This window comes from Eptatretus burgeri, chromosome 16, assembly GCF_056783735.1.
Source record: "Eptatretus burgeri isolate ZD-2024b chromosome 16, Ebu_testis_v1, whole genome shotgun sequence".
Lineage (NCBI taxonomy): Eukaryota > Metazoa > Chordata > Myxini > Myxiniformes > Myxinidae > Eptatretus > Eptatretus burgeri.
In genome coordinates, this window is record NC_140976.1 from 21,815,852 (window position 1) to 21,828,028 (window position 12,177).

Below are 12,177 nucleotides of genomic sequence, written 5' to 3' on the forward strand. Positions count from 1 at the left end.
CGAAATGCAAAAAAAAAATCTTTTTTGGGGGGGGGAAACAATTTTTTTGGGGGGGGGGTTGGAAATCACTTAAAACATGTAGAAATGCAAAAAAATAAAATTCTCTAACAATTTTTATTTTTTGGAGGGAGGGGGGGGGGACCAAGTCCAAAATTTAATGGCATGAACCTTGGACCATACCAAACCCCCCCACCAAGTTTCGTCGAAATCCGTCGAGGAGTTTTTCCGTAATACTGTTCACAAACAAACAAACAGAAAGGGGTGAAAACAGTAACCTCCGATCTTCGAAGATGGCGGAGGTTAACAAACTGATTCGACGTTTGACAAACACGTGAACACAATTATTGTTGAAGCACTCAGTTTGAATATTACAAAATCGACTTTCATCCAATCAGAGTCTAGATGGGCGTGGCTTAAACACGTTGCCGTGATCAGCCAATGGTTGCGCGTTCTCGGTGCTCCACTTCCGGGGCCCGTCAAGTGCCATGGCCTGGCCTGTTAAGCACGTGGCCCCACAGTCTCGACTGACCGTGTTCGCGAAGGTGGTGACGCAGAAAGTGAGCAAAGTCCGCTGGCAGCCCGGGAACGAAGCGGTGTGCCGAGTTCCAGATGTGTTCGCCACAGGAAGCTGGGACGATGAGGTACGGACGATTGGTGGTTGGCGGGACGATTGGTGGTTGGCGGGACGATTGGTGGTTGACGGGACGATTGGTGGTTGACGGGACGATTGGTGGTTGACGGGACGATTGGTGGTTGACGGGAAGATTGGTGATTGGCGGGCCTTCCTTTCAACGAGTGGGAAAGTTGTGTTATAAACGGTTATTCGACGTTTCCTTCTTCACTTTCCTCGTATTTCATGCAGCTTTGGGTTCTTAAAGTTATGATTCATTCATTTTTGTTTTCTTCAAATTCAGTCTGGGAGCTGTCGTGCAATGTAATTGCAATGGGTCACTGCAATGGTGGATTGCCATGGCAACGGTTGTACTTTTAATTTATTTCGGATGGACGTCAAAGTTTGTACAGTCTGATACCTGTGAAAGGTGTCTTGCTTGGATTTAAATAAATTAGTGCGTGGCCGTACGTGCAAAAAAAAAAAGAATAAAAAAAGAATAATTGTGACGTCATAGCACCGTGTCCTGTCATTGGTTTGGTAAATAAATGGCCATAACTTGGGAGCCACTTGTCCGATTAATATCAAACCTCGAAAAAGCACATCCACAGGGCCCCAGCAATATTCCTGGCAAGTTTTTCAATTGGATCGGACCAGTGGTTGTCGAGAAACAGCGGTCACAGACAGACAGACACACATCGATTGCTGGAATTATAGAGACGAGTGCGGGCCCGTAGGTGCGTGCCAGTATGTGCAGCTTCGTGCCTGCAGTATCAGGTCCCAAGCATCAATTGTGATGTCATATCAAACGAAGAAGAAGAATTGTGACCCCCCCCCTCTCTCTCCTCCCCTCCGCTCTCTCCTCCCCTCCGCTCTCTCCCCCTCTGTTTTCTCCCCTCCGCTCTCTCCCCCCCTCCCGCTCTTTCCCCCCCCTCCGCTCTCTCCCCCCTCCGCTCTCTCCCCCCTCCGCTCTCTCTCCCCCCTCCGCTCTCTCTCCCCCTCCGCTCTCTCTCCCCCTCCGCTCTCTCTCCCCCCTCCGCTCTCTCTCCCCCCTCCGCTCTCTCTCCCCCCTCCATTTTCTCCCCCCCTCCGCTCTCTCTCCCCCCCTCCGCTCTCTCCCCCCTCCGCTCTCTCTCCCCCCCTCCGCTCTCTCTCTCCCCCCTCCGCTCTCTCCCCCCCTCCGCTCTCTCCCCCCCTCCGCTCTCTCCCCCCTCCGCTCTCTCCCCCCCCTCCGCTCTCTCTCCCCCCTCCGCTCTCTCTCCCCCTCCGCTCTCTCTCCCCCTCCGCTCTCTCTCCCCTCCGCTCTCTCTCCCCCTCCGCTCTCTCTCCCCCTCCGCTCTCTCTCCCCCCTCGCTCTCTCTCCCCCCTCCTCCCTCTCCCCCTCCGCTCTCTCTCTCTCCCCCCTCCGCTCTCTCTCCCCCCCTCCCGCTCTCTCTCCCCCCTCCCGCTCTCTCTCCCCCCTCCGCTCTCTCTCCCCCCCCTCCGCTCTCTCTCCCCCCCTCCGCTCTCTCTCCCCCCTCCGCTCTCTCTCCCCCCTCCACGCTCTCTCTCCCCCCCTCCGCTCTCTCTCCCCCCTCCGCTCTCTCTCCCCTCCGCTCTCTCTCCCCCCCTCCGCTCTCTCTCCCCCCTCCGCTCTCTCCCCCCTCCGCTCTCTCTCCCCCCTCCGCTCTCTCTCCCCCCTCCGCTCTCTCTCCCCCCTCCGCTCTCTCTCCCCCCTCCGCTCTCTCTCCCCCCTTCCGCTCCCTCTCCCCCCTCCGCTCTCTCTCTCCCCCTCCGCTCTCTCTCTCCCCCCCTCCGCTCTCTCTCTCCCCCATTTTCTCTCCGCTCTCTCTCCCCCCTCCGCTCTCTCTCCCCCCTCCGCTCTCTCCCCCCCTCCGCTCTCTCTCCCCCCCTCCGCTCTCTCTCCCCCCCTCCGCTCTCTCTCCCCTCCGCTCTCTCTCCCCCCTCCGCTCTCTCTCCCCCCTCCGCTCTCTCTCCCCCCTCCTCTCTCTCTCCCCCCCTCCGCTCTCTCCCCCCTCCGCTCTCTCCCCCCTCCGCTCTCTCCCCCTCCTCCGCTCTCTCCCCCCTCCGCTCTCTCCCCCTCCTCCGCTCTCTCCCTCTCTCTCCGCTCTCTCCCCCCCTCCGCTCTCTCCCCCCTCCGCTCTCTCTCCCCCCTCCGCTCTCTCTCCCCCCTCCGCTCTCTCTCCCCCTCCGCTCTCTCTCCCCCCTCCGCTCTTCTCTCCCCCCCCTCGCTCTCTCTCCCCCTCCGCTCTCTCTCCCCCCTCCGCTTCTCTCTCCCCCCCTCCGCTCTCTCTCCCCCCTCCGCTCTCTCTCCCCCCTCCGCTCTCTCTCCCCCCTCCGCTCTCTCTCCCCCTCCTCCGCTCTCTCTCCCCCCCCCTCCGCTCTCTCCTCCGCTCTCTCTCCCCCCTCCCGCTCTCTCTCCCCCCTCCGCTCCTTCTCCCCCCTCCGCTCTCCCCCCCTCCGCTCTCTCTCCCCCTCCGCTCTCTCTCCCCCCTCCGCTCTCTCTCCCCCCTCCGCTCTCTCTCCCCCCTCCGCTCTCTCTCCCCCCCTCCGCTCTCTCTCCCCCCTCCGCTCTCTCTCCCCCCTCCGCTCTCTCTCCCCCCTCCGCTCTCTCTCCCCCCCTCCGCTCTCTCTCCCCCCTCCGCTCTCTCTCCCCCCTCCGCTCTCTCTCCCCCCCTCCGCTCTCTCTCCCCCCTCCGCTCTCTCTCCCCCCCTTCCGCTCCCTCTCCCCCCCTCCGCTCTCTCTCTCCCCCCTCCGCTCTCTCTCTCCCCCCCTCCGCTCTCTCTCCCCCCCTCCGCTCTCTCTCCCCCCCCCCCCCTCCGCTCTCTCTCCCCCCTCCGCTCTCTCTCCCCCCCTCCGCTCTCTCTCACCCCCTCCGCTCTCTCTCCCACCCCCTCCGCTCTCTCTCCCCCCCTCCGCTCTCTCTCCCCGCCCTCCCGCTCTCTCTCCCCCTCCGCTCTCTCTCCCCCCTCCGCTCTCTCTCTCCCCCCCTCCGCTCTCTCTCCCCCCCTCCGCTCTCTCTCCCCCCTCCGCTCTCTCTCCCCCTCCGCTCTCTCCCCCTCCGCTCTCTCTCCCCTCCCGCTCTCTCTCCCCCCTCCGCTCTCTCTCCCCCCTCCGCTCTCTCTCCCCCCCCTCCGCTCTCTCTCCCCCCCCTCCGCTCTCTCTCCCCCCCCCTCCGCTCTCTCTCCTCCCCCCTCCGCTCTCTCTCCCCCCTCCCGCTCTCTCTCCCCCCCTCCGCTCTCTCTCCCCCCCTCCGCTCTCTCTCCCCCCCTCCGCTCTCTCTCCCCCTCTCTCTCCCCCCTCCTCTGTCCCCCCTCCTCTCTCCCTCCCCTCTCTTGCCCCTCTCTCTGTAAATGTATTCACAAATGTCTACCAAGCACAACGATTAATTCCAACCTTGGGGAAAAAACAGCTTTCAAACCCTTGGGAAACAGCTGTTTCCCTCGAGAAAATTCAAACCTTGGGATTAATTAATAATTTGAATAATAATCAAACCTTGGGAGTAAATAATTAAATAAATTAATAATTATATAATAATAATCAAACCTTGGGATTAATTAATTAATTCAAACCTTGGGAAAGAACAGCTTTCAAACCTTGGGAGACACTTGGGAAACAGTTGAAATGGATGAGGAAAAACGATATCAAACTTTGAAAAGGCGCATACCCAGGTCCCCAGTGTCGATTGTGACGTCATATCAAACAAAAGAATTGTGACGTCAATCCTTCAAAAAAAAATTAATTAAATAAACATTAATTGTTACATCATTCGTGATGTCATAGCACCGTGTCCTGTCATTGGTTCACAGATACATGGCCGTAACTTGGGAACCGCTCGTCCGATTGGTATCAAACCTCGAAAAGGCACATCCGCGGGGCCCCGGCAATATTCCTGGTAAGTTTCAATCCGATTGGACCGGTGGTCGTCTGGTTATTAATAATTTGGGAAAAAATGGCATGAGAAGGTGTAACGACACCTTCAGCTGCCATATATACACCTTTTCAACAATGAAAAAGCAATAAAATGGCCGTAACTTTGGAACCGCTCATCCGATCGATATCAAACCTCGAAAAGGCACATCCGCGGGTCCCCGGCAATATTCCTGGCAAGTTTCAATGAGATCGGACCGGCGGTTGTCGAGAAACGGCGGTCGTAGACAGACAGACAAACAGACAGACACACACATATTGCTGGAATTATTGATAGACTAGTACGTGTCCGTAAAAAATAAATAAATAAATAAATATTCAAACCGCGAGCAAGAAACAACAACCACACGGGCCGTTTCTTCGCTCTCGTTTGCCCGTACGTGCGTTTCCCGGAAGTTCGCATATCGCAGTTATGATTATTCGTAATTTAGTTTTAATGGCCAATTATTCAATTAGCGCCAACGTATTTTGCCTTTTCGCAATGTCGTCACAAGGAAAAACAAAAAGAGAAGAGAAGAACAAAAATTTACTTCCTGGTTCGGAGCACACCAGCTCACTCTGATGTTACCGAAATTTATGCACCGTCTAATATGAAAACGATCATAACTTGGGGCATAGTGTTTATCTATAAATGCGCATAAAAAAGAGAAATTATTCAAATACACGAAGTCAACACTCTCCGGAAGCCCGTACGTTGTAACCTGAAATGGGGGGACGTGGCTGAGCTTCCCTTCCCCCATCGGCCACGCCCACGCAACAACGTGTCTTGCCATTGGTTTGGTAAATAAATAGCCATAACTTGGGAACCACTTGTCCGATTAATATCAAACCTTGAAAAGGCACATCCTCAGGTCCCCAGCAATATACCTGGCAAGTTTCGATCAGATCGGACCAGTGGTTGTCGAGAGACAGCGGTCACAGACAGACACACACACACACACACATTGCTGGAATTATAGATAGATGTGAAAGGCTGGTGTTCAAGTTTTCACTGATTAATTTCAAATATAATTAAATAAGTCAAACCTTGTGTTGAGTTATTGGTGGTGTTGAAGGATTTCAGTTTTGTTAGGTCCTTGCTCTGGGACTGTTCCATTTTGGGTGGGCTTTTCGATTTCTCTTTTTCAGTGCTGTCCATTTTCCTGGCTAACACACATCGGCACATCTGTTAGAATGGTGGATCATGGCTTGCATGCCTCTGACGACTGACAAAGCAAATTTGGACTCGAGCCTAATGGCTTTTTACCTTTCCATTTCCAAACTAGAACGGCACTCGGAAGAGCACGTACCTCCGCCAGGTTGAACAGTTGATGATTTGTATCCCACTGATAGGCTGGATCTGGATTCGGACCTAAACCAAAATCGAATCGGATTGTTCTTGTCACTTAACGCAAGTCACAAATGTCACAAATCCTGTGAAAAAACCCCGCGAATACATGAAGCACAGGGCCGTGAATGTCGAAGCGGGTTGCAATTTACAAACCAGGAATACGCGGGGTCGGGCGAATTGCGAGTTCTGACAGGACAGTAAACCCTGCAATATTGCAGGGGTTAGGTTCCCGGAAAATTCCACGATAGTTAAAATTGCGACCGTGGAAATCAAAGGACAATGGGAAGAGGGGTATTCGGTTCCTGGACTTCAAGAAAATATGGAGGAAGATCAATGGCACACAGGCATAAACAATATATATATATATATATATATATATATATATATATATATATATATATATTGTGACGTCCACGGGACTTGAACAGTCCCGCCAACGTAGAATGAGCCGAAATGATGGAGGCGGTTTATTTATTTATAACCCAAACATGGCGGTTCTAATCGCTCTACCGCAAACGGGATGAGGAAGCTGGCACGAGTCATTTTTCACTGAGTTGATGATGTTTATTCGTTTTTACTATTAACCAGAAATAACAAGACTCGGCAAGAAGAGGGATCCGGGGCGATTCGACGGGATGGTGTGGGATCGGGCGTGGGGAAAAACACAGACAATTCCAATGAATATAGAGATCTCAAACCCTCTAAGGCGCCAAACACACACACACACACACACACACACACACACACACACACACACACACACACACACACACACACACACACACACACACACACACACACACACACACACACACACACACACACACACACACACACACGCACTGTAGCTATTTCTGGTGGTCAGGCTGGACCGTGGTGTGGACGCAACTGTCCCTGGATCGGCGTCGGACGAGCTGGCCTTGCTCTCGTCAGGGGGGCAGGAGACACCGTGGTGCTGTCGACCTCCTGGTCTTGGCCCAAGTCCGCTCACAGCCGCCAGGGAACCAGTTCTGGCGCCAAGTTGCGAGCAGGAAGGGAGGCAGGTCCGCCCGCCGTTCGACCCCGTACTCCGAGTCAGCAGAACCCCAGAGCCAACCAAGGTGAGGCACGAGGCTCAGCAAGGCTCCAAGACACGATGAAGAACACGATCGAACCAGCACAACAACAAGGACGCTCTCCGCGCAACAGCTTCCACACCAAAAAAAACACGATCTTTTTGTCCAGATCTTCTTCTTCTTCTTCCTTTTCGACCCCGGCCAGAACCTTTTTATCCTCCTGTCCTCGTCACTTCCAATCGAGCCGTTTATTGGCCCACCGCCGTCGCCTTCTGCCAATCGTGATCACGGGGCGGAGCCATCCGCTGCACTGTCCTGTGACATCACGGCCAGTCTCCAGAGAATACCAAAAGGGGTTTACGCAGACACACTTACCCTATCCCGTGTCCCTATCTAATTACGTGACAATTATCATTTCCCCCTTGAAGAAATGAACATTTACTAGACAACTTATCACCACTGAATTGCTACTTATTACATCGAGATCCTGGTAAACTCGAACAGCATGGCATACCTAATTAAACATCCTAATTACCCTTTGAATGCATACTCCCCCCCTCAAACGTAACACTGCCCCCTCCTCTGGTACCGCAGCTCCTGCAAGGTATATCACAGGCGCTACCGTACCAGCCTTAACACTTACTGACTCACACCTAATTAACCTAACGAAATAAAGTAGGAGGGACAATGGGCAGCGAGTCACAGCTAACTTACCTATCCTGCTTAATGTACTACCCCTTTATGGCCTTATCCTCGCCTAAACAATCATTTGTTTTTTTATTTTATTATTTTTATTTTATCACATGAGAGCACTGAGCGAAGTTGCACTCCATCTTCTGGATCATCGCTCTTGCCCAGCACTCTTCCAGTGATCTGGGGAGGGGAAACAAAAGGTTCCACAAAAACACAACACTTATACTTTACATTCCTACTCTAAGCCTTAACGACACTATTCACAGGACATTTACACTTGACCGCCTCCCCCAGTGGATGCTAATAGACCCAGCGTTACCTGGGGAGCCAATTTTCAAATTTGCTTGCCTAAAATTATGCGGACATCATGCCCTTGCTGCACATGTCAAATTGTGCGGGATCGAGTGGGACTCATACATCTTCACAACACTCACACCATGGTCATCATCACATTTCTAGGTCATGGTCCTCATTTTAATCATGCAGGCTGAATCCCGTCATGGCCGTGGGGTGGGTTACCACAAGATGATGGGGGCATCTCAGGTGCAACCATGCCCACAGGTAAGCTTTAGTCCAACCCAGACGTTTCTCCGCCCCGCTCCCTTTGATTCCCACCCCCCTGGTAGCCATCAGCTCTCATCCCGTACAACACACTGGAAGGGGTCTCACTGGCTCCTCTGGCCTTCCTGGGTCGCCAAGGTCCTACCCGCCTTGGTCGCCCAACCAGACCCTCTCCCAGTTGGCTCCAGACACTGTCACCATTAGCCACCAGGGGTGAATCTCCTTGAAGGGGGTCGCAATTCCCGCTCACCGTGAACTTCAGCAATCCCTGTGGACAAGCACATCATCCCCACCCACAAAACCCACATGACTCCCCCACCCCATCGGCCTTACATGTGACACCTGCATTTCTAACACTTCACCGACCATGACCTTCCCTGTTACCACACCATGCCCAATAAAAAAACAATGTGTGCACCATACATTTCACTTCTTCCCCTGGCAGAGGTGTTTTCTTCCCCTGGCAGAGGTCGCACCAACGTACCCATTTTTGGATGTCGCTGCCCGAGTTCACCCAATAGAATCTCTCCCTCAATTTCGCTAGTGTTTTGGTTACACCTAAGTGTCCCATCGTTCGTGTTCCATGTACAAGCCCCATCACCTGTTCTCTCAATTTCGAAGGTACCACCAACAACCAGGAAGCATTTCCACTCGTTGGTAATTCCCACTCCAGGTACAAAATGCCATCCTTCAGCTGGAGCATCTGCCATTGTGCCCAATACGCCTTCACCTGCGCCCCAAGCGAAGCAATTTCTTCCCACGCAGGCCGTTTTCCACCCTCTAGCCAATTACAGAGGTGGCCCAAAACAGGGTCCTCCTTCTGTTCCTTTTTCCAATCGACACTACCAAATTCAGGAGGTGGTTGTGGCAGAGTCCGACGGGTTACTCGGGCGGCACATAGGCATGCATCAATTTGTTCCTGCCCAATCAAATCCCTATTCTCTTGCCGTTCACAAAATTTGCATTGGTGCTGCCAACAAGGTCGCCGAGAGAGCATCTGCGTTGGCATGTGTTTTGCCGGGCCGATGTTGCACAACAAAATTGTACTGCTGCAGCTTCTCAAGCCACCTTGCAATTTGGCCCTCCGGCTCCTTGAACCGAAGAAGCCATTGCAAGGAGGCATGATCAACCCGGATCACAAATTCCCTCCCATACAGGTAAGGATGAAAGTGTCCAACTGCAGACAGCAAGGCCAATAATTCTTTGCGAGTGACGCAATAATTTCGCTCGGGCTTTGACAGAGCCCTACTATAATAGGCAATCACTCGTTCGACACCTTGTTGGACTTGAGACAGGACCGCCCCCAATCCTCCCTGACTAGCATCCGTGTCAAGGATGAACTGGCCAGTCTCGGCCGGATACGCCAAAACTGGGGCTTCCATCAGACGTTGTTTTAGGTGATTGAATGCTTTGGTGCAGTTTTCTGACCACACAAATTTAGCTCCCTTCTCTGTCAATTGGTGCAATGGTCTTGCAATACTTGCAAAATTTTCCACAAATTTCCTATAGTAAGAACAGAGGCCCAAAAATCCTCTGACCTCTCTTACATTTCTGGGGGTGGGCCACTCTTTTACTGCCACTGCCTTCATTGGGTCTGTGGCCACACCGCTTTCATTCACCACGTGACCCAGATAAACGACCTCTTTCCTAAAAATTTCGCATTTCCCAGGGTTCAGTTTTAACCCGGCCCCCCTCATTCGCCTGAAAACCTCCACCAAATTTTTGGCAGCCTGCTCAAATGTGGGAGCGTGGACAAGAACGTCATCTAAATAGATCAGGCATGTTTGCCATGGCAGCCCAATCAAAACGCGTTCCATCAGACGTTCAAATGTGGCGGGGGCATTGCACAATCCGAAAGGCATGACGACAAACTGCCAGAGGCCCTTCCCTGTGGTAAATGCTGTTTTTTCTCTCCCTTGTTGGTCCATTTCCACCTGCCAGTAGCCACTCTTCAAATCCAATGTAGTGAACCATTTTGAGCCGGAAATGGCATCGAGTGTATCATCAATACGTGGCAGGGGATACTAATCCTTGAGCGTCACTTGATTGAGCTGGCGATAATCCACACAGAACCGAATGGTCCCGTCCTTCTGTCTCACCAACACAATGGGTGACACCCAAGGACTTACCGAGGGCTCAATAATTCCAGCCTCCTTCATCTTTTCCACCTGTTTTTCAGCCTCATCCCTCTTTGCAAGAGGTAGACGTCGTGCAGGCTGTCGAACAGATCGAGCCTCGCCAGTGTCAATTTGGTGCCTGACTAGACTCGTGCGTCCAAAATCCTCGGGAGAGAGAGAGAAAATACATCCACATTAGCACCAACCAAATTGTGCAATGACCTTACCTGGTCCACTGTTAACCCCCTGTTCTGCTCGGTTTACCATGTCCCTTACTCCCTCTGGCCAATTTGTTTTTCCAAAATTTTGCCCCGACTCCGGCTGACCTGGCGAGTCTGTGGTTCCGTCCCCTCTGGTGATCTCCACTACACTGCTACACTTTGCTATAACAGCTCCGCCCCTCACTGTATGAGGGCTGTCAGACAGGTTGAGCAACCGAACCACTACCATGGGCTGATGTGTATCCACGAGTGTACGACCCACCATCAATCCTGCAGTTTCCCCCGAGCTCCACGGCTCCACCATCCCGAGCTGGCCCACGTGATTGGTCCTTGCCGATATCCGGGCCAACACCACGGTCTCAGACCTGGGGGCCACGGTCACGGTGCGCGACATCTCCAGTCGCGCCCCCTGCGCCTCCTCGACTTCCCCCAGTCCCTCCAACCGTAGCTTTTCAGTCCCTAGCCACATGTGACCCCGCCCCAGGTCTAGTTGGCAGTCGTGTTCCACAAGGAAACTCAACCCCAGAAGGCATCGGTCATACACTTCTGCCACCCACACCACCACATTGACCTCCAGGCTGCCCAACTCCATCCTCACAACCCCACGACCCATTATCAGCGTCGTTGCTCCCGTAGCCAGTTGGAGACTGTGTCCTGCTAGTCTATCGATTTTGTCCCAACCTCCAACACTTTGGTCCAACACTAGCGGGCTAATAATGGTATCACTTGCACCCGTGTCCACCACTACTTCACAAAACTCTCCCTCTATCTTTACCCTTACCCGCAAATTCCCCACACCAATTTTCCCACAATTCACTATTTTCACCAAGGGAGGGCACTTCGCCACAATCTCACCAGCCGTGCATGGCCCTGTATGCTCAGCCCGATCTAGTTTCCCCGACCCCCGACAGTGATCTCTGGACTCGACCTAGGTAAGGACATCTCGGATAGACCTGGCGGTTCAGCAGGAGGATTCACCCTCTCCGAGTCTAAAAGTCTATTGGAGGGTCCCTCCATCGCCGGGTACCGGCAATATCGTTGCATGTGTCCTCTTCGCCCGCACCGGAAACAACTCCCCATAAAAGGCCCCCGTGGGTATCGGTGAAATGTCTCTTCCGGTTCCGGACCCCCTCGGCCATAATCGAATTGCTCTATTGGCTGGGCTGGACCCCGCCGCTTTGGCGCACTAACTACCGGATTACCCTTTATCAAACTCGACAGTTTCTGGCAAATTTCCTGAAACATTTGGGTAATGCCAATTTCTCCCAGCCCCTCTCCTTGATCCTGGATCTCCGCCTGTCGGACCGTCACCGATGGCCTCTCGGGCACCCGACCCGGCCGCCTCCACGAGGCCAGCCTGGCTGCACACTCAGCCGCTCGGTGAACGGTGGGTGGATCCTGTAGCTCCACTAGCGCTCGGACCTCAGGGTCCGGAAGAGCAGCTAAACATTTCTCTAGTGCCAGTCTGTCCCATGCCTCCACTGTAAGGTCCCGATACGCGATCCTGACTGATTGGTAAATGTCCTGTGCCAGCTCCTGCACTGTCTCACCCGGCTTTAATCTGCGGTGCTGGAGCTGGGCCCGCACCAGATAACAGTTTGCCGCGAACCCAAACCGACGGCTCAACGCCTCGCAAATGTGGGAGCTGGTCAACATCCC

The 12,177-nt window shown here is 53.6% G+C and overlaps 1 protein-coding gene across 1 annotated transcript in view; it reads left to right on the forward strand.

The window, feature by feature from the left end:
- Positions 1-430: 430 nt before the first annotated feature.
- Positions 431-12,177, forward strand: part of NUP43 (nucleoporin 43) — a 30,351-nt gene continuing 18,604 nt past the window's right edge. Inside the window, exon 1 of the mRNA XM_085859479.1 lies at positions 431-641. Coding sequence (XP_085715605.1) covers positions 486-641 — 156 coding nt within the window. The 5' untranslated portion in view covers positions 431-485. The remainder of the gene's footprint in view (positions 642-12,177) is intronic.